This window comes from Pristiophorus japonicus, chromosome 16 (genome assembly GCF_044704955.1).
Source record: "Pristiophorus japonicus isolate sPriJap1 chromosome 16, sPriJap1.hap1, whole genome shotgun sequence".
Classification (NCBI taxonomy): Eukaryota; Metazoa; Chordata; class Chondrichthyes; family Pristiophoridae; genus Pristiophorus; species Pristiophorus japonicus.
In genome coordinates this window covers 115,229,444-115,251,570 of record NC_091992.1, presented here as the reverse complement: position 1 = coordinate 115,251,570, position 22,127 = coordinate 115,229,444, and the positions used below count along the sequence as shown (strand labels likewise).

The window sequence follows — 22,127 nt, the reverse complement described above, 5'->3', positions numbered from 1 at the left end:
CTGCCGTCGGTCGGTCTCGACGGCAAACCGCTGCCTGAAAGGCCTGCCTGAAGCACTTTCACACAGGTAGGAACATGGTTTATTTAATCTTTTCTTTGCTTATAAATTTTTATTCAGGTTGGATTTATTTGTATAATATTTGTATAAGTATAACTAAGGATTTATTGTAGAATTTAATGACTTCCCTTCCCCCCCCCCCACCTCGTTCCCGACACCCAATTTGTAACCTGCGCCTGATTTTTTTAATGTGTAGACAAGGTTTTTTCAAGCCTACAAAAATCTTCACTTGCTCCATTCTAAGTTAGTTTGGAGTACGTTTTCACTGTGGAAACTTTCAAATCAGGCATCAGTGGCCGGACACACTCCCTTTTGAAAAAAAAATTCTGTTCAAAAGTGAAACTGTTCTACCTGACTAGAACTGCAGAAAACTTAAATGTGGAGAATTCCGATTTCTAAGATACTCCGTTCTCCACCAGTTGCTCCTAAAAAATCAGGAGCAAATCATGTGGAAACTTGGGGATATTGGGTGCAAGGTGGGAGGACGCTCTTGGCGTATAAACACTGGCACAGACAGGTAGGTTGGTCTGTTTCTGTGCTGTAGATTCTATGTAATAGAAGTGCACTGGTCTTTGGATATCAAAGTAAAAAGGCTACTATATTTAAAATTAATAACAAAATAAATTACCATCTGAACTGCAGTAGATTTATTTGGCAACTTTTGTCAGAGGGTTACCTACCATCACAATGCTTCAACACACTGCATCATGAAATGATGGGATCCCATGTGATGAGCTCTTGATTTTAATCCTGCCACTGTGCAAAGCAGTAGCCAGGCATCTCCCCACAGCAAGGTTTTCACAGAACTATCAGTCCTTTTGTAAAACAATGGCCCGGGTTGTCTTATGAATATGCCCCTGTAGCGTTAAAATGGTTTCTTAGCTTCTCCATTAGAATGAATTTTTTCTCCCTGATATAATGACAGAAAGTGGTTGACGTCTGTCAGTATTTCACTACATAATGATGGTGGTTTTCACAGGTTTGCACATATTGCTCTCCGAACCGAGAATACATTCGTCTGTTTGATGTCACGGAACGCACATCGCTGCACAGACACAATACTGGAAGGAAGTGTCACAAGTGTGGCAATGAACTGCGAGATACAATTGTGCACTTTGGGGAAAAGGGAACACTGGAGCAGCCACTGAACTGGAAAGGAGCCGCCGAAGCAGCCAAGAAAGCTGATGTCATCATTTGTCTCGGATCCAGTTTAAAGGTTAAGCATTGTTTTTGCAGAAACTTCCTTTGTCACTTCAGATACTGAATGGACTTTGGTTGCTTTTGAAATACTCATGCCACACCCCATTGTACATTTTGTGTAAATAAAAATTTCTAGCAATTTCTTACGTTGATGGCTATAAAAGATAAGTAAAGCTGTGAGTAATGGACTGGAATTCACAGTAATCTCCATATAATTCAAAATTAGTAACCTTTTAAAAAATATTAATAATTGTAGAAATGCTATGTTAAAAGATTTAACACGTTGAAAACAGCAACTTGTAATTTTTATATTTAAAGGCTAAGAAGCAATATTCTGTAAATTGTACAATACAAAGTAAAAAGAATATTGGAAACAAGCTTAAAGTACCAATCTTGTTAGTATTTTTATATTGATGCAGAAATGTAACTACTGACTATGCAGGACCCTTTTATTTACAGCTCCCAGATATTGAAGTGACCATCCTTTCTATACAATTGTGTTTTTTTTTTGCACTCATCCAAGTGAGGGATATCATTGTGAAGGATTGCAAACAGCCGTTGCCAGATTAGATTAGATGCAGATTGAAACACTCTGCCCCAATAGTATGCTTTAACACGAATCGGACAATACCATCACATGCTACCTTTCTTTTTCCAACACTGACCATCTTTGTGGTCTGAGTGTTAACTTCTGGAACTCTTGGAAGCTGGTTTTAAACCCAGTCAGTGGAGGACACTTCTAGACACTAAACCCAACACCCATGAGTAAGAAGACCGTATTCTGCTCCCAAAGTATGTGCCTGAGGAGAGCAGATACATTGGATATCTGTTAAGTGAGTTTGGATTTTGGCACATCGGACATTCTGCCAGTTCACAATGCTGACTCTCATCTTTGTTGAAATTGCTTTATTGTGTAAATAGCTTCACATTTTTACTTTACTTACAATCTGAATTTTTATTCTGCCTGCAATCCGAATTTAAATTGTGAGCAAGCTCCATCAAGCTGTTTTTATTCAAAGCAACACTTTCTTTATTACAGATTCTTAAAAAGTATGCATGTCTTTGGTGTATGAGCAGAGTACCTCACAAAAGGCCAAAACTGTACATAGTAAATCTGCAGGTAAGAACCAGTTTTTAAAAATTCATTCTCATGATGTGAGTGTCACTTCATTGGGCAGTTAAGTCAATTACGTTGGTGTGGTACAGGATTCACACATAGGCCAGCCTGGATAAAGATTGCATATTTCCTTCCGTAAAGGACATTAATGAACTGACAGCTTTGTGGTCATTTTTACTGATACCAGCTTTTTATTTTCAGATTTTTTTAAACTGAATTTAAATTCTCAAACTGTCATGGTGGGATCTGAACTCTCATTCTCTGTATTATTAGTCCAGAACTCTGGATTTGTTATCCAGTAACGTAACAGCTATGGTACCATACCCTATCTCTCCCTTTCTTTAAATCCCTTTTTGATTAGATTAGATTAAAAGTGATTGTCAACTTTGATTTTTCCAAAAACAACAACAACTTGTATTTATATAGCTCCTTTAACATCCCAAGGTGCTTCACAGGTGTATTGAGATTTAAAAAAACATGCTATGTGACAATGCCTTTATGTTTAATAATAGAAAATGCTGGCAATCTCAGCGGGTCAGGCAGCATCTGTGGAGAGAAAGCAGAGTTAACGTTTTGGGTCGATGACCCTTCGTCAGAACTGGAGTGTGTTCAGAAAGAACAGATTCTTAATGAGCACTGAAAGAGGGAGGGGAAGAAAGAACAAAAGGGAAGGTCTGCGATAGGGTGGAAGGCAGGAGAGATTAGAGACAAAAGGGATGATGGGCCGAATTGAAATGGTAATGCCAGGAGTTAGAAAAACATTAGTCAAGATAGTGTGAATGGCTATCTTCCCTTTTATCTCTCTCTCATCTCTCCTGCCTTCCACCCTATCACAGACCTTCCCTTTTGTTCTTCCCCTCCCCCTTTCAGTACTAAAGAATCTGCTCTTTCCAAACACACTGCAGTTCTGACGAAGGGTCATCGACCCGAAACGTTAACTCTGCTTTCTCTCCACAGATGTTGCCTGACCCGCTGAGATTTCCAGCATTTTCTGTTTTTATTCCAGATTCCAGCATCTGCTGTATTTTGCTTTTGCCTTTATGTTTAAGACTGGTTATGTGCCCACTGACACAGCTGAAATTGTAACGGAGCCTCGGGGATCAGGAAACCTGCCATTCAGTCATACATGAAATGAAGCCAATCCACAATAAATGACATGATCTGTTGAATATTTTATTAATGGGTTAAATAATCAACTACTTGGACTTGGAATGAGTTAAACATTTGATTTCAATTCATGCTGAGTCTAACTTCCTTGTGACGAAGTAAAATTCTGTCTGTGACAAAGAATTGGTCTTTGTGCTTGACCTGTCTTTGTGTAAATTAAGCAGTAGTGACATTAAACGGCAGAATATATTCCTGATTTACTTTACACCAGCAAGTTTCATTTTGTTGATTACATTTGAATGCTGATTACCACTTGCAAAATGGCACACACAACTGTGTTATCTGCAGATAATCTCTAGCATGCACCAGAGTTTTATCCTTGACCCCTCCTATGCCTCATCTGTCACTGCTTTTGGACCGCCTGTCTAGCATCACATTATGGATAAGCCAGAATTTCTTGCAATTTAACATTGGCAAGACTAAAACCACCTTGCTCGGCCCCAGCCATAAACATTTGAGTCCTAGTCCCCCTGATTCCATCCCCTATTCTGTATGCCCAGTCGGGCTGAATTAGATGATATGCAACCTCGGTGACCTGCTAGACTCTGAACTAAGTTTTACACCCCACACCCTTTATCAACACCTTTGTTACCATCAGATTAGAGTTGTCCAACGACCTTCTCATTGGCTTCCTGACCTCCACCCTATATAAACTCCACTCATCCAAACCTCCAGCACCTGCATCCTGTCCAAAACAAAATCTCCTTGTCTGTCACCCTAGTTATTGTTGATCTCCATTGGTTCCCATCCCTTAGTGCATCAATTTCAAAATCATCATCATAAAATTCTTCCATGACCCTTCTCCTGTCTAGCTTTGCAACCTCCTTAGATCCTATGCCCAGGCCTGCACTCTCCACTCTTCCAACTTTGGTCTACTGTACATTCCCTGAATCATCTACTCTTGTTGCCTATCATAACGTCCTTCCTATTTTGGTCTGATCCACAACTGTGAAGTACCTTGGGGCATTTTAAAGTATAAGTTGTAATTTGTTGCTCCCTTATCTTCTGCAGTGGACACCAAAGGATGATTTAGCTACCCTGAAGATCCATGCAAAATGTGATGATGTCATGCAACTGCTATTGGAAGAACTTTGTCTTGAAATTCCGCACTACGACAGGTATACACGGGAATTTACCTTGCCATTTCTCCTGATTTCACTGCACTGCAGTCCTTCCTTAACACCTCTCTCCAAATAAACTCTTCTACCCATATTCACGACCACCCCATCAACCATGCCATCTCACATGGCCCCTCTACTCCCATTGTCTCAATCACAGATAAGGCCATCTCATACCACTTCCTTGTATCCCTCACCACCCACATCCCCCTTCCAACCCTGTTTTCTGCTATGTTTGCTCCTGGAATAAACTCTTCCTCCAGGTCATTTATAACTGCACTTTCAAACTCCCAACTGTCTCGTCTCGCCACGATACTTCTGCAGCTTTCAATCTGCTCAACCATTCCACCACCTTCATATTTGATGTCTTTGTGATCTCTCCCACCCTAGTCATTTCCCCATAATGGCCCGATCTTCACCTCAAGTCCATGGGTTGAAGTCTTGAACCACATCAAGCACTATCAGGCCTTGCTCTCCTCTGCCAAAACCATTCACTGCTCCTGGGATGTTTGTCTATTTTAAAGACACTAAGGCCCCAAGTTTCCACATGATTTGCTCCTGATTTTTAGGAGCAACTGGTGGAGAATGGACTATCTTAGAAATCGCAATTCTCCACATTTTTTTTTTCTGCAGTTCTAGTCAGTTAGAACAGTTTCACTTTGGAACAGAATTTTTTCTTCAAAAGGGGGCGTGTCCGGCCACTGATGCCTGATTTCAAAGTTTCCACATGAAAACGTACTCCAAACTAACTTAGAATGGAGCAAGTGAAGATTTTTGTAGGCTTGAAAAAACCTTGTCTACACATAAAAAAAAAGAATCAGGCGCAGGTTACAAATTAGGAGGGGGAGGGGGAGGGGGACGAGGACGCCTCAGAGGTTGAGGAAGCCACACCCGACGGCAGGGGGAGGCCGTCGGGTAACGGCTGCCTCAACTTCTGAGGCCTCCTGCAGCCTTCTCACTGCTGCAAGAAGCCTCAGTGCTGGAAGGGCAATGTGCTTTTATTAAAAAATGTTCAAAAATTAAACAGCTACAAAGAACCACAAAAATGGCCGAGTGCCAATATTCCTTCACACTGCGCGTGCGCCAACGCGCACCCGCAGCGTTGCCGGCACGAAAAAAACTAATTTAAATGGTACCTGCCCCCTCCCACTTACAAAATCGGCGCGAGTGGTAGGCTCCGCGCCAAGCTGCCATGGAGCTGCAGGGCGCTCCAGAATCGCGCGTTTTTTTTCAGGCGCCGTTTTCGGCGCGAAACACGGGCGCCCAGCTCAGAGGGGCGCCCGTTTTGTAGCCTGTGGAAACTTGGGGCCATAAGTACAAATTGTAACTTTTTGCTCCCTTCTTATCTTCTACAGTGGACTCCAAAGGATGGGAAGCAAAGATAACCCCTGTCATCTTTTCTCCACAACCCTCGCCTCCAATAACAAGTGTGAGACGCTCACAGATTTCTTGCAGTAAAATTAAGATAATCTATTCAGTTGCCTCTGCCACATCTCCCCATTTGCCCATCAAGCCAAACCTCCCCAGCTTCTTCCTCCATCTTTCTCTAGTTTCTCTCCTATCTCCCCTCATGCCTGCTCCAAGTTCAGTCTCCTGCTCTTTTGACCCCAATCCCACTAAGTTGCTGATCACCCAACCTTTTTTCCTAGCCCCCATGCTAGCTGATAATGTAAATGGTTTCCTCTCCCTAGGTAGTCACTCTCCCTTTCAAAATCGTGTCATCACTCCAGTCCTCAAAACAAACTACCCTCAACCCCTGGGTCTTCGCAAACTACCACCCCATCTCCAACCTCACTTTCCTCTCCCAAATCCATGCTCATCTTTCCCACAACTCCATGTTTGAATTTTTGCCATCTGGTTTTCTCCCCTGCCACAACCCTAACCAAAATCACCTCTCTGCAGCCTTTGACAGTCAACCACCTCCTATGCCTCTCTTCCAATGAGCAGCTCAGTGAGACTGCCCTTGTTTAGTTCCACTCTTACCTATCCAATCGTAGCCCGACTATCTCTAGCAATGGGTTCTCTTTCTACCCCGCACCATTTACCTCTGGAATCCCCAGGATGTATCTTTGGCCCCCTCCTCTTCCTCATCTGCATGATGCCCCTTGGCAACATCATCCAAAGACGTGGGATTGTTTTCCATACAACACCCAGCTCTACCAGCATCTTCAGCCCGTGGCACAAACTCCATGCCCTCGCCACCTAATTCCATTCCCCTTCCCGACCACTGTCTCAGGTTGAACCAGCCTGCTTGCAACCTCAGTGTTGTATTTGAGCTGGGCTTCTGACACCATATCCTCTCCGTCACAGAGTCTGGCTACTTCCACCTCCGTAACATCTCCCATCTCCGCCCCTGCTTCAGCCCATTTGCGACTGAAACCCTCATCTGTGCTTTTGTTCCCTCCGGACTCTACTATGCCAATGCTTTCCTGGCCAGCCTCCCATCTTCAGCCTCCATGAATTGAGCTCATCCAAAACTCTGCTGCCTATATCCTATCCCACTCCTTGCTCGCCCATTGCCCCTGCTTGCTGACCTACATTAGCTCCTGGTGCCCGAATATCTTACATTAAAAAAAATATCAACCTTGTGTTTAAATCCATTCATGGCCTCATCTCTCCCCATCTCTGTGACCACCTTCAACCATACAACATAGAAACATAGAAAATAGGTGCAGGAGTAGGCCATTCGGCCCTTTGAGCCTGCAACACCATTCAATAAGATCATGGCTGATCATTCCCTCAGTACCTCTTTCCTGCTTTCTCTCCATACCCCTTGATCCCCTTAGCTGTAAGGGCCATATCTAACTCCCTCTTGAATATATCCAATGAACTGGCATCAACAACTCTCTGCAGCAGGGAATTCCACAGGTTAACAACTCTGAGTGAAGAAGTTTTCCCTCAACTCAGACGTAAATGGCCTACCCCTTATCCTAAGACTGTCTCCCCTGGTTCTGGACTTCCCCAACATCGGGAACATTCTACCCGCATCTAACCTGTCCCGTCCGTCAGAATCTTGTATGTTTCTTTGAGATCCCCTCTCATCCTTCTAAACTCCAATGTATAAAGGCCCAGTTAATCCAGTCTCCTCATATGTCAGTCCTGCCATCCCGGGAATCAGTCTGGTGAACCTTCGCTGCACTTCCTCAATAGCAAGAACATCCTTCCTCAGATTAGGAGACCAACCCTCTATGAACACTGGCCTCCTGTACACACCCCACCATTGACTTCAGCCATCCAGGCCCTAAGCTCTGGAATTGCCTCTCTCAACCCCTCAAAATAACCTATTCACCCTCTTAATACCACCTCCTTTGGCTCAGTGACACATTTTTATCTGCCACAAATTGAAGGCTTTTTCAGATTTTATTTAAAACAATTAACTTATGATTATCCATACCGTGAAAGAATTTAGTGTATTATATAAAGTGGGAGACTAAACTTGATTGGTTGAAGGATTTGCTATTTTTCAATAGCATGCAAACGTCTCATTTCTTTCATTGGCAGTTTTCTCCCCATTTCTCATCTCATCTCTCTCTCCTGGAGGCATTTAGTCCTGGTGGGCTGCAGTTTCACAGGGTTCCTCGTCCAAGTGGCTGATCTTGTATGATCTAGACCAGGAGTGGGCAGTTATTTGGGTTGAAGGGCCACTTAACAAATTTTGGTGAGCTGTTGAGGGCCACACACCAATTTCCCCCCCCCCCTCCCCCCCCCCAAGCCATGCGGTCATGCACCAATCGCGAGGTCACGCGCAGGCCGCTCACTAGCTCCTGCCACTGGAAGAGATGCTGCGAATGCGTGGCCACACAGCAATTTTAAAGAGACAACGCATGAAAAAAAAGTTAGAGGGAACAAACATTGCATAAACAAACAGAACTTCACATAGTCAGACACTATCTTAAATATACAAAATGTAGTGTAAAATTGTAAAATCTTATGTTACTAAATGAAGGAAATGATTGATCGATTACGTGATTATATGCGGGGCCTCCGACGCAAGAGTTTTCTCTTTTTATTGTGCTGAGTACGGGAACCCGAGGCTTTGCAAGGCCGGAGCTACAATTACCTGGAGTGCTTGCCCTTCAGGATCCACTCCGTGTCTAAGACGACGATGAGAGCTCCCCTGCCCGTCATAGTCTGGGTACCGGAAGAGGAAAGACGAAGCACCAGTCTCTTTCTTCAGTAAAAGAGTCATGGAGATGAGCAGCCATGCCTCGACTCTAATATGGATAGAGCATATTCCAGTATGCTGTGCATTCTGGGTATGGACGTCTGTCATTAGGGCCCAGGATCCTTTTAAGTTTGGGCCTGGGAGAATCGCTTTTGTGAATTGATTGTGTGTTCCTTGGCTGCAGTTCGGGTTCGTTTCTGACCCACGAGAAGTAAAAGTAGATAGACTAACGTGCAGCTCGAGTTCTATTTCTGTTCCGTCCAGCGGGCTGGATAGAATGCCTTGGGGGCTGGCCATATTTTGCCCACCACTGATCTCGATAGTGAGTATTGACACTGGCGGGGGGGGGGGGGGGGGGGGGGGGGAGGCTTTATAGCTGAGTGTCATCCTATCTTCACCAGACAAACACTTTCAATAGGGGGACTTTAGCTAACAGCCAGGAACAAAAGCCCTGGCTAAATTGTCCACTCCATAGCCTGGGAGCATTGAGCACAATCGTAGTGCCCCTGACTGAGGTCAGCTAAGAGTACTAACTTGATTCTGACCATTAAAACACATTTACATCTTGTCTTTAGCAGTTGAGCAATCGGGACAAATGGTATTTATGCTCATTTGTTGGTGAATAATAGTTGCTGAGGATAGATTACGAAGCTGTGGGACTGACACTATCATTATCCATTAATATCTCGACTAACTGTGGTGCCTGATTCTCTTCAAGGTCTAAAGATCCTATTTTCAGTCTAGCTACTCAGCTGAGGCCAGATGAAGAAGACGGTCATAGTCGTAAACTACTAACCAAGGATAGTCCAGGAGGTGTGGGCACCACTGTCTCTGGCGGTTGGTACGGCAAAGGTTGTGCGAAAGGCAGAAGAAAGAAGAAAGTCTAATCTGGGAGCGCTGATTGTCATTGTTTACATTTTTTCTGTTTTTTTTCCTCTCCTTCTCCATGCAACCTCTGTCACCTTGGGGAAGGAGCAGAGTTAAAGGCAGATTTCTGCAATCCTTGATGCCAATACTGCGGAATGCTGAGCCAGTAGGCTGTGTGCTGGCTGCATGACCTAGAAATTCCTTTTAATATATCAGGTTGGTCTACAATACCATCCTGTGACCACTGGCTTGTGATTTGAACTCGTCTGTTAATGTGAGTCCTTAGGGTACCGCAATATTAGTTGGGCTACTAAATTTCAAACATTTGAAACTTAATAGCCTACCTGGTTTAATATGTGGTTGATAAATAAATTGATATTTGGTTACTGAATGTTCAGTATGTGCAGCAAAAATATTCTAGACGCAAGTAGTTTTAAATGCCATATAAATCAAGGAGAGTTGAAGGACTGAATAGGATTCCTGATGACATTGGCCAAAAAAGCATTAACAGGCAACCAAATATGATTTGGGCCCACTCACTACCAGTGAACAAACAAAATATCTCTTCTCTGGAGCACCCCATATTTATTGCTCTTGTCGAAAGTGAAGTAATGCATCTATTTAAAACAATTCATCTTTCACTGTCTATTCGGAAGAATTTTGCTGGGGAGGTTAGTTTCAAGGCACATACTCTGGGTATACTTCTACCTCCGATAAATGCACTCTGCCCCTGGTTTCCTGCAATGAGAACACAAGACTTCATAGTGAAGAGTAGACAGTACCGCCAGTTTTCCGCCACACTGAAGTTGAAAATGACCCCCACTCGTTGCCCAACGTCAGTTCCAGCAGAAAGTGCTGCGGACAAGTGGGGAGCCAGTAAAGCTCGCACATAATTTTCCAATGCACTCTGTTCAAGTTATGCCCAAGAGCCAGTGTAACTCTAGCAGAAAATCTGGACCAAATTCTCTTTTTATAAAGCAGGGTCATCTGAATAAGTCTCACCAAACTTGATTAGTGACTCCCTGTTAAGTCAGCCTCTTGATTCTTTTGAAGACTCAAACCTGTTCCAGTGACTTAAATCTTGTCATTAAAACACAAATAGTAGCTGTGTGCTGAAATAGCTTTTGCAAATGCACTTGCTTGTGTCAAATCGCAATGGTCTTTTCTTAAATTTTAATTTCATCTGCAGAACAGTAACTCTCAGCCACTTTCCATCATCAGTAATGGCATCAGAACAGAGAAAGCAGCAAACCTGCCAGTAACTCTGGTGGTGCTCGGAAAGGTTTATCTTAAATTTTGAAAAAGTTAGAGAAACAACAGAAGAAAATAAAGCTTTTGAGTATATTTTGCACTAGTAGATATTTCAATTTACAATGCCATTTGTATGTCTTTGTTTACTTTTATTACATATTTGGACTACTTCTTGAAGGATTTTCAAAACCACCTCTTCTACACAGGGATTTTTCTAACAATTGGTCACTTTTCTAGTTTTACTACTCTTGCTCATTGTTGGAGGCCTCTAATATGTTAGTTTACGGTTTATTGTGATGTTGCAAGCTAGGCTATCGATGGATTGATCCTGAAATGATCCCACCATTATCTGCACATTTAACAGATACTTATCAGGGAGACTGCCCCACCCTAATGTAAGCCTTGGTTTTCTCTACTCAGCAGTTTCCTAATGTACCCGAATCGCGCATCAAACAACAGGGATTATACATATTGCAACACATAGAGCTGCACTTGCTAATCAACAGATGCGTTAAAGTAATAATGTAGATAATTTTCTATAGGGGGAAAGAAGTATTCTCCTTGTATTCAAAACATTCCACAGTTACGCAGTTTGCCAAGACTGGAACATGGTATGTTCTAAATGTGCAAAGAAGGACTTTTTGCTGAAGTAGTCGGTTTGTTCTGGGGGAGAGAGGAGAGTGCCAAACCTTCAATTACTTTACCCGCATGCAAGGAGACTGGCAGCTTCTGTGAAAGTACTGGTAAATATCCTAGAGTCTCGTGTGATTGCCTGCAAATCAATGATTCTCCCTCATAATACTGTCTGTGCAGTATGTCAAATCACAATGAAAAAAAGTTCTGTTTCAGGATCAATCCATTAGCTGTGAGACAATACTGAATGCCGAGGTTTGTTTTTAATACAATTTAAATCAGTTTTTACACCAAAACCATGTAAAGACATGTATAAAACGGGTATTTTCATTTTTTAGTTAAATAGATTGAGTGTTTAGATCCTGACAGTTAATGAACAAATTGAGTGTCAGTATCCCGAAAGTGAGTGAATGGTAAAACAAAAGCAAAATACTGCGAATGCTGGAAATCTGAAATAAAAACAGTGGATTAAATGGTAGTATCCTGGCAGTGAATGAGTGGGTTGAGTGGTAATATCTTGATAGTGAATGAGTGGATAAAGTGGTAGTATATTGATAGTGAATGAGTGCATTGAGTGGTAATATGTTGATAGTGATTGCGTGACATCATCCCGGCAGTGATCAGTGCATTGAATGGCTGTATCCTGACAGTGAATGAGTAGGAGGATGTGTGTTTTGTTAAAAGATGTTGCTGTTTTTACCCGAGTCTGAGTTTTTTTCCCCCTGTGTGATAGTTTAAGACATTCTGGCAGTCACTAAACTCATTCTTGCATCTAATAATGCTGAGTGAATTAAGCCCAGGGCTGGCTTTTCAGGTTAAAAACTGAGAAAAACTTCCAAGTTTTTGAGGACAGGGCTTGGGCTGACTTATAATAGTTCAAAAAAAATCTTGACCACTGCCTTATGCCATTCTTGATGTTTTGTACTGTTATGTGATGTAAAGATGAAAATTATTCAGCTCTCCAGCATTATCAGCCTGTGCTTTTAAACATGCAAAAAAAGTGAGGTTCAAACATGTGGTTGTAAATTTTAACACCTGGGTTGTTCTCTACTTGTGTATCATTAGTCAGGTGATTGTTTCTCCTGTCTTGTGTTACACCTGCAAGGATCTCCTGTCTTGTGTTACACCTGCATGGATAACATTTTTCAGATCTGTCAAATGCTGTATGCCTATAGAGTCCCAAACAGAACTTTGCACAATGGTATTTCAAGAGATCTTGGTAATATTGCTGGGAGATGAACATACAATTGATGACTCACTGGTAGAGAACAGTCCATCTGTGGTTGCACTTTATTTGATATAAGTTGTCAATCATATTACAACAGAACTGTAATCATTTTTTTAATAAACAATCCTAAGTGGAGAGCCTGTATTTTTATTCTGTGTAAATTAGTCCTGTTATCACTAGGAAAAAAATCTACATTAGCTGCGCAATCTGCTGTCTGATAGTGATATTTATGTCGTTTTGCGTAATGTGAATCTATTTTGGAGATATTCAGTTTTGATTAACTGCTTCAGCTGATATTGCACTTCCCATATAGTGAGTTGTTGATTTCGGGCTTCCTCATGGGATTGACAATGGGCAGAGTTCCTTATGTGGAATCTTGCCTTAGTTCCTCCTCTCATAACTAACAGGCATTGATAGTAACTATAAAGATGTCAGTAAGAAATGACCTCTGCACTCAACACAAAACCAGGATGCACAGCTGCAAGCAATACAATGGGAGAAAATAAAGTATTCAAAACTATTTAGAGAATATAAGGAGCTAGATCACTAGGGCCCCAAAAATGGGCCATGTTTCAGCTTTCAGGATCGCTGGAAGATTGCCCATTTTTCAGATCGCAACTTTTGGCTTTTTTTTTTCCTGGCGAGACTCAGCGGTGTGGATTGGGCCCTAGCGATGCGAAATGGGCCTCAGCGATGTGGAAGGCAAGGCTTCCATAGCAACGGACTTTCTGCGCATGCTTTTTTTTTGGTAAAGTTTTCCCGCGATTCGGGAGGTATGGGGTCATCCAGGCAATGCGCAGAGGGAGGGAGGGCTAGCTAGAGCCTTTTTGCAGAATAAAATGTCTGAAATAGTCTTGAGAGTGGGCACAATGTGGAGGGGGGTGGGGGAAGGAGGAGGAGGGCCAAGCCCTTTTCTGACAAAGCGAATGAGGCCCTCGTCAATGAGGTGCACTCTGGGCCAATTAACCCGGGATGGGCATAGGAAATCGCCACCCCAGGCCTATTGCAAAATTTGGGTCGAGATTGCCGATTTGGTCTCTGCGGCGTCAAACAAGGTGAGGGGATAGGACCAGTGCCGCAAGTACTGGAACAGCCTGGTTGCTTTGGCAAGTGTAAGTATTACATAGATTTAAAATTGTAATGATACACATAATAAATATGTAAATCTCCTGGATTGAAAGTAAGCTGGTTGTTCTGGCATATATACCCTGCTAAGATCTGGACAGGGCTTGGAACCTGTGCCCTTTTAAGTCTAATTTTGGCACCGTCTCCTTTTGGGTTACGTTGGTGTATGGGGCACGACTGAGTACTGAGGTGTCCGGTCACCTTTACCCAGACTGTATCAGTCTCTCCAGCTGTTGTCACTTATACAGTGACACAGCCTGGACTGGGGGAGAGCTGCCCTGCGACACTTTGGGACATTAGTTCCTGTCGTAGCCGAGCTCACCAGTGGTCCTGATTCCCACCATTCCCGGGGGCCCTTCAATGGAGATTGTAGTAGAGATGTTTGTGTGAGCATTAGATCCTAATCATGATCTTTGTTATAAACATGCATCAATTGTTGATGCAAACCCTATTAGCATATAACGTTGGAAACTGTTGCCTTTCCATGATAATACCAAGTCAATTAGCTTATGCTATGCTATTGTCACGTTTGCAGAGGAAGATATCTAAGAATCGGGCTGAGTATGGGAGGAGGCCCTGTCCAGCTCTCCATCCTTACTGACTTGGAGGAATGCACTGTGACACTGGTCAGCAGACACAGTCGCTCGGCCACCACCCATGGTGACGCAGAACCCTCCCTTGCGTCACGTGAGTAATGTGTAAAGCAATGTTAATTCAAAGTAATGTAACCGCAATTCTTCATCATATACGAATGATGTCATGTTATGCATGCAGCTTCTGTGCTACTTCAGGTTAACAACATAAGAACATAAGAAATAGGAGCAGGCCATCTGGCCCTTCGAGCCTGCTCCGCCATTTGATAAGATCATTGCTGATCTGATGTAGAGCTCAGCTCCACTTCCCAGACCGCTCCCCATAAACCTTCACTCCTTTTATCATTCTGTATCTCCAACTGATCCAGCCTCCACAGCTCTCTGGGCAGTGAATTCCACATCGATGTATTACCATATGATGCATTAATCTGTAATGTCTCTCGGTCACATTTATTGTAGTAGTGCTGCTCCTACGTAGGGCAGCTCAGCGCAAGAATCATCTGTACCCTTCTGTTCTAATAAGCTCTAAGTTCAATTGTGTTTTGCAGGTCCCACAACTCTGATGGCTCAAAGGGAGGCCACCTCTGCACCTTCCCCTGGCAACTTACAGGTGTCATCACCACGGGTGTGGAGGGGGAGGACACCACCGAATCCATGGAGGAAGTTATGGAAAGGGAGGAGGATGCCATTGCATCACTTTGGATGTTGTACCTGCGGGCACTTGGTCATCGTCTTCGACGGAAGTAGTAGCGGGACCAAGTGGCTTGCAACCGCCGACTCCAAGGTGTACAGTGCCCATGCCGACCACACGGAGATCGAGTCAGCGAGGTTGGCACACACCGCTACTGGCAGATTGCATCGAGGGCATGTCCAGACTGTGCAGGGAGAGCATAGCAATAAGTCGCGAGCTCCTCCAGGCGTTTGGTGCATTCACGGGGAACATTTCCCGGATGTCCGCTCGCATGCCGGAGGATATGCAGTAGATGATCTGGGAGATGCGCGAGCAGATCGCTGCCATCCATGCCTTGTGGCATGCGAGACTGGTGGGAGATGGCACTGCACCCCAAGGTGCCGTCCCACCGACCACCAGCACAGATGCGAGTCAGGAGGAAGAACTTCCTTCTTGCTCAGAAGTCGTTTCCTCAGGAACGTCTTACTCCTCCACCACCCCGAGAGGATCCTGCCACCGTTGCCCCATGTGCCCCCCCATCCCCACAGCAGGAAGTCTTGAGGTCACCCCGCTACCCGGGGATTCAAACGGGGTCTAAGACACGGGGGTGGGGTGGTGGGAGGTAGAGGATCTGGAGGGAGGTGTTATTGTTCTGTTATATTCTTCTTTTCTGAATTTATTGTTGGGTGACTTGGGGTGGGGTGTTACATTTAAAAAAAATAAAAAGTGAAATTGTTCAACTATTAAAACTTTTTATTGCATTTTACAATTGTTGTGCAGTGTCTTATAATAAGGTAAAACATGAATACAATTGTTGGAAAACAATGGCCAAGCAAGGATGAAACGTAACGCAACTACAACTGTTGTCTTTCCACACCTGTAACTGTCACCAATGTAAGTTCATGAAAAACGTTCATTTATGAGCTGCTGATGCAAGAGTTTTGCAGCTGCTTAACTCCCACGGGGCTTTTCCAGTCTTGCGGAGGGGCGTGGGGGCATTGGTCCATCACCAGGCTGATTGTTTTCCTCGAGGTCCTCATCATCATCCTCCTCCTCCTCGTCTGCCTCTTCCGCCTCCACTCTCTCCTGAGGTGGACCAGCAGCCCCATCTGGCAATTGTTGTCTTCTCATTATAGCTAGTTTATTTAACATGCAGCACGCCACAATAAACTCAGCAACCTGGCCAGGGTGGTATTGCAGGCTGCCTCCAGAGTGGTCCAGGCATCTAGCGCTGCTTCAGCACTCCAATTGTCTTTTAGACGATATTGCATGTAGCTATATGGATTTCGTTGTAGCGTTTCTTGGCTTCCGTCTGCGGATTATGCAGGGGGATCATGAGCCAGCTGGCAAGGCCATTTCCTTTATCCCCCAGCATCCAACCGTGACCATGTGGCTGACTGTTAAACAGCGCTCTCATGCAAGATGTGCGCATCATGGATGCTGCCTGGAAAATTAGCATTTACTGCCATGATTATTTGGTTGTGGTCGACAGCGAGCTGCACGTTCAGGGCGTGGAATCCTTTTCGGTTATGGAACACCTCTGCATCCTGTAAAGGTGCGCTCAAGGTGATGTGCGTACAGTCTATTGCTCACTGCACCTTGGGGAAGTTTTCTATTCTCGAGAAACCCAATGTCCTCCCTGGTCATAGGGAAGCTTATAAAGTCCATCCTGCGTGCGTAAAGGGCTTCAGCCACCTGTCAAATGGAGCATTGTGTGGTGTGCTGAGAGATACCACAAATGTCACCAGCCCGTAAGCCCCTTAAAATAACTCATTAATTATACTGCTAAGCCCCTTCTTCAAGCAACCTCTCATTTCCTCCGATTTTCAAAATGGCGTCCGTAGGGTCACGTCCTGTGAACAGTGCCAGTTAGGAGCAGCTTTTCTCCAGCGATCTTTTCAGCGAGCGATCAGCCCGGTGATGTGCTGGAAGTTGCGGTGGCTGATCACTTTGGCAATATGAAATTCTTGTGCGCCAAAAGTTGGGCCGGCGATGTTCCGACCCAACTTTCCACTTTTTAAGTAAAATGGGTGCTAGCCTGCCTATTTGGGCGATAGATGGGCGAAAGTCCAGCTCAAGGAAACTGTTCCTCCTATATTTGTGGAATTTAAAGTGGGGGTAAATAGTTTGTAACTGTTGATGATAATATAGACTTGGGGGTGGTGGGGAGAAAAACAGTATTGAACGAGAAAAAGCCATTTGGTCCATTAAGCTTGCTGTTTGCACAGACCGTGCGCTATCTACCTTAACATGGACTCTACATACTTAATCTCCTAAGAGAATCTTCCTTTAAAAGATACGGCCCATTCTCCACTAGATGCAACATTTAGCTCTGGCCAGCTGCCGTCCACAGACAAATCCCATCCCCAATGTGTCAACATCAGGGGAACTATTGGGCTAGACTTTCCACTTGGTGGCTAAGGCCGAAAAAAATGGGCCTTGTTCCAGCAATGCGGGACGTATTGCCCGTGCTGATCGCTGGCTCAAGGCCCATTTTTTTTTGTGCGATTTTCCACTCTGCCTTAGCCCAGCGATGTCAAATTGCTGGAGATTTCTTGGCGATCTCATGATCACCCAAAGAAAACGGACATGAATGGGGGGAAAAAAAGCTTCCCTAGCAATGCATTACTGCGCATGTGCAGGTTGATTTTTTTTTCAGGTTGATGCTCCTTCCTGTGTTTTGAGAGGTCAAGGGTCTTCACACATGCTCAGAAGCTCTGTGTGGGTCTGGCGGAGAGAGAGAGGAGAAAGGAAGCAGTATTTTGAGCAACTCTAAAAACAGATAAATTTAAAGAATGGAGGGAGCTGCAGGAAAGCGAAGGGCCAAGCCCTTCAGCGAGGAGGCCAATGAGGCCCTAGTGAACAGTGTCAGCGTGAGGTGGGAGGATCTGACACATGGTGGGCATGGGAAACCTCCACCCCGTGCATATCTGAGGATTTAGGCAGAGCACGTCGGCATCTAATGAAGCCTGGAGACCGGACCAGTGCCGGAAAAGATGGAACAGTCTACTGGCGGCTGCAAGAGTAAGTTGAAGTTTAAATTTGAAATCATCCATATTTATTATTTAATATTGTTTGGAAAATCTAATTGGAATCTGCAATGTTATATCGTAATCTTTAAGCATGACTAAGTAACTAAATTAGGATTAAATTATGATTACATTTATGCACCACAACATAAATTTGAATGTCACAGTATGAAATATCTTATTCCTATGCAATGTATTGCAAACTTGAAATTGAACTGAAAATCTGTCAGTCCTAAATGTTTATTGCCAAATCCATCTGCTTATGCCGTGCAATGTTACCTTATCTATTACAGAAGAAGATATCCATCAACCAGCGGGAGCAATGCAGGACGGGCAGGGGCTGTGCCATGCTGCAGTCGCTCAATGCCTACGAGGAGCTTGCAGTGGCCTTGGGGCCAGAAAACCGTTCGGTCACAACCCGTGGTGTAGCCGAACCCACCCTAGAGTCACGTGAGTAATGAGAACTGTGCATTGTGCAATATGTGAATCAATAGTAAATATTTATTACATGGATAATCCTATGCAATGATATTTTAATTTGATATATAATTGAGTTATACTATTGAGATGTACTATTGATCTTCAAATGAGGTCATGTTAGGCCTGGTGACCTCTTGTGCATATGGGCGAATGGTAATGTTTTGAGTTCTTAATTGAGATGAATTGATTTGCATTGTTAAACGTTGTTTATAACTTCCATTTATCTTTCAAAGATCAACAAGTATTGATGGAGTCAACGGACACATCCACTGACCAATCAGGAAACTCCCAGGAGGAAGAGCCAGAGGAGGAGCCAGTGCAGACTCCTGCTGCGGCTGTGCGTGAGCAGGAGGAGGAAGAAGAAGAATAGGAGATTTTATTTGTGGGGGGGGAAACAACCTGCGGCCATCTATTTTGAGACAGATGAGGCACCAGGACCAAGCGGTGTGCAGGTGGTGACGCCAAGGTGCATGACATTGCAGACGCCGACGCCACGACGGTCCGGTCAGCGTGATATGCACTCGCCTGCCACAGAGGACCAAACAGAGAGCTTACTTTCCCTGTGCAGGGAGACGGTCATGACCTTATCCAGGGGTTCGCGGGTTTCTCAGACAATTGCAGCCAGTTCTCCACAATCTGGAGCGAGTTCTGCTCGCGCTTCTCCAACTGGTCTTCTGAGCAGTCACAGACTGCTCGGGAGATGTTGGAGGCGATCAAGGAGCAGACAGCCGCAACAAATGCCCTACGGCACGCGTTGCTGGCGGGACACGGCGCTGCACCCCAAGGTGTCATGTCCACTCGCAGCGAGACCCCAAGCACACAAGCGAGTATGGAGGACCCAGTTCTTCCTGACTCGGAGGTAGAGCCTGAGGCTTCTGCTTCCGCTCCGTTATCTCCATCACAGCTGGAAGCCTTGCCGTCCCACTCTGCACGACGTCTTGGTATCGGTCTGCGGAGATCAAAACGGGCAGGTGGGATGCGAACACTGAGTGGGACAGGATCGGGAGGGAAATGTGGCCACAGGTAGGGAGGGAGGAGTGCTTCTCAATGATTCATTTGTTTCTAAAATGTTCACTTGTTATTATCACTTTATTAGTGTAATGTCTGTAAGCTTGTAATGCTTGTAGCTCCACACTGTGGATGTGGACGTATTTTGTACTGCAGCTGCATAGTTAATCATTGAACAACAGGCAGTTTTCCGGAGAGTTCCGACAGAGCAGCCTGCTATGTTAAGAAGCCGTGTGTGCTGTGTTCTGTGAAGATATCACATTTGGCGATGAGGATGGGATTTTTCGGATGTTTAAAGATTATATTTTGGTGAAGGATTCAGCCCGCCGACAGAAGACGTTTGGAAGTTTCTGTCTTTGAAAAAAGCTACAAAAATCCGAGGTAAAAATACAGCACGGTGTGAACAGCTAGAGATTAAAACTGGCAGGTGTAATCGGATATTTGGGTGAATATAGACACGACCGGGAACGTTTTAAAGCGTATGTGGATCGGCTGGAAATGTATTTCACTGCAAATAACATAATCGAAGTTCCAGACAATAAAGTCCAGAACCGGGCTATGTTGGAACGTAAGAAAGCGATTTTCTTATCAGTGGCAGGTCCGGCATTATACGAAACCCTTGTAAATCTGCTTGTGCCTGACGAGCCAAAGGACACAACGCTTGAAGCGATTTTAACAAAGCTGGAGCAGCACTATAACCCAAACCATTAGAAATTGCTGAAAGCTATCATTTCAGGATTCGGAATCAAAATGCGGATGAAAGTATCACTGATTACATCATAGCATTAAAAAAGCTATCGATGCGCTGTAATTTTGGAAACTTTCAAAACTGAGCATTACGGGATCGTTTTGTTTGTGGGGTGAAAAATGATGCGATCAGAAGGAAGTTATTGATGACAGATGACTTAACTTTTGAGATTGCTTGTCAGACAGCGAGGTCGATGAGCATAGCTGAACAATATTCCCGAGAATTAAATAATAATTATGGTCGTCAGTCAACCGAGGTAAATCACCTGCAGGTTCAAAGTAAAAGACAGCCATGGCTGAAAGGCTCAGAAACTAGAAATTCTGCCAGAGCGTCGAAGTCGTGCTATCGGTGCCTGGGACAACACATTGCTAAAAGTTGTCCATATGTGAAGGCAGAGTGTTTTTTCTGCAGAAAGACTGGGCATCTTGCGAAGGCATGCTGACTGAAGGGTAAACCAGTTTTTAAAGCTATGAGTCAAAATCCAAAGAGACTTCATAGCATGGAAGAACAACAACAGGATGAGGAGATGTTAGAGTTACACGTCATCAGGAGCACGAGGTTAATGGACAGCGATTCGGAAAGCATCAAAATCCACATAGATGTTGCAGGATTCAAGATACCAATGGAAATTGACACGGGTGCCTCTGTGAGTGTAGTACTGGAGTCACTGTACCGCAACAAATTGTGTGATTTCCAACTGGAGAAATCCAAGATGGAGCTGCAAGGCTACTCGGGAGAGAAAATTCCTGTAGTAGGTCGTATCACCATACCAGTGAAATATAAAGATCAATTTCAGAACTTGCCTCTAATAGTAGTGAAAGGAGACAAGTCTGCCTTACTAGGAAGAAATTGGTTGAGCTCACTGAAGCTGGATTGGAGTAAGATTTTCTGTGTGGAATCGAGATTTTCATCAAAGGAAGAGGTTATCAAATAGTATCTGAAGGTGTTCTGCGAAACGGGCAGTCCGATCCAAGGCTTCAAGGCGAGTGTCAGGGTACAGAAGGACACTAGATCGGTTTACTACAAGCCACGTTCTGTACCATATGCACTCAAGGAGAAAGTTGAGCAAGAACTCGAAAGACTAGAGATTGAGAACATTATTTGTAAGATACATCGATGTAATTGGGCTACACCCATTGTTGTTGTACATAAGTCTGATGGTAAAGTAAGATTGTGTGGTGATTATAAGGTAACCGTAAACCAGGTTCTAGAGGGTAATGTCCCCAATACATTGCCGAATATAGAAGATTTGTTCACAACACTGACAGGTGGTCCGATCTTCTCAAAACTGGATCTTAAGAATGCCTACTTACAGCTTGAACTACATGAGGAGTCCAAGTCATGTTTGACTATAAATACTTATCTAGGCCTATATCAGTTTAATAGGCTACCGTTTGGAGTGTCTTCCGCCCCTGCCGTATTCCAAGGGGTGATGAACCAGATTTTGCAAGGTATTGAAGGGATAGTATGTTATTTGGATGACATACTAATTTCAGCACCAAATCGGCAAATTCATAATAACATTTTGAATGAAGTCCTCAAACGGCTAGAGAAGCACAGAGTACAAGTATCTGCTCGTAAGTGAGAGTTATTTAAAAACTCAGTAGGGTACAGAGTAGACAAAGATGGTTTACATCCAACCATGGAAAAATTGGATGCAATTAGAAATGC

The 22,127-nt window shown here is 44.0% G+C and overlaps 1 protein-coding gene across 1 annotated transcript in view; it reads left to right on the top strand.

The window, feature by feature from the left end:
* The window catches only part of sirt7 (sirtuin 7), a 56,688-nt gene extending 43,747 nt beyond the window's left edge, over positions 1-12,941 (top strand). Inside the window, exons 7-10 of the mRNA XM_070857733.1 lie at positions 1,037-1,273; positions 2,297-2,377; positions 4,553-4,659; positions 9,543-12,941. Of these exons, the coding sequence (XP_070713834.1) occupies positions 1,037-1,273; positions 2,297-2,377; positions 4,553-4,659; positions 9,543-9,711 (594 nt within the window). The 3' untranslated portion in view covers positions 9,712-12,941. The remainder of the gene's footprint in view (positions 1-1,036; positions 1,274-2,296; positions 2,378-4,552; positions 4,660-9,542) is intronic.
* The last annotated feature ends 9,186 nt before the right edge of the window (positions 12,942-22,127 follow it).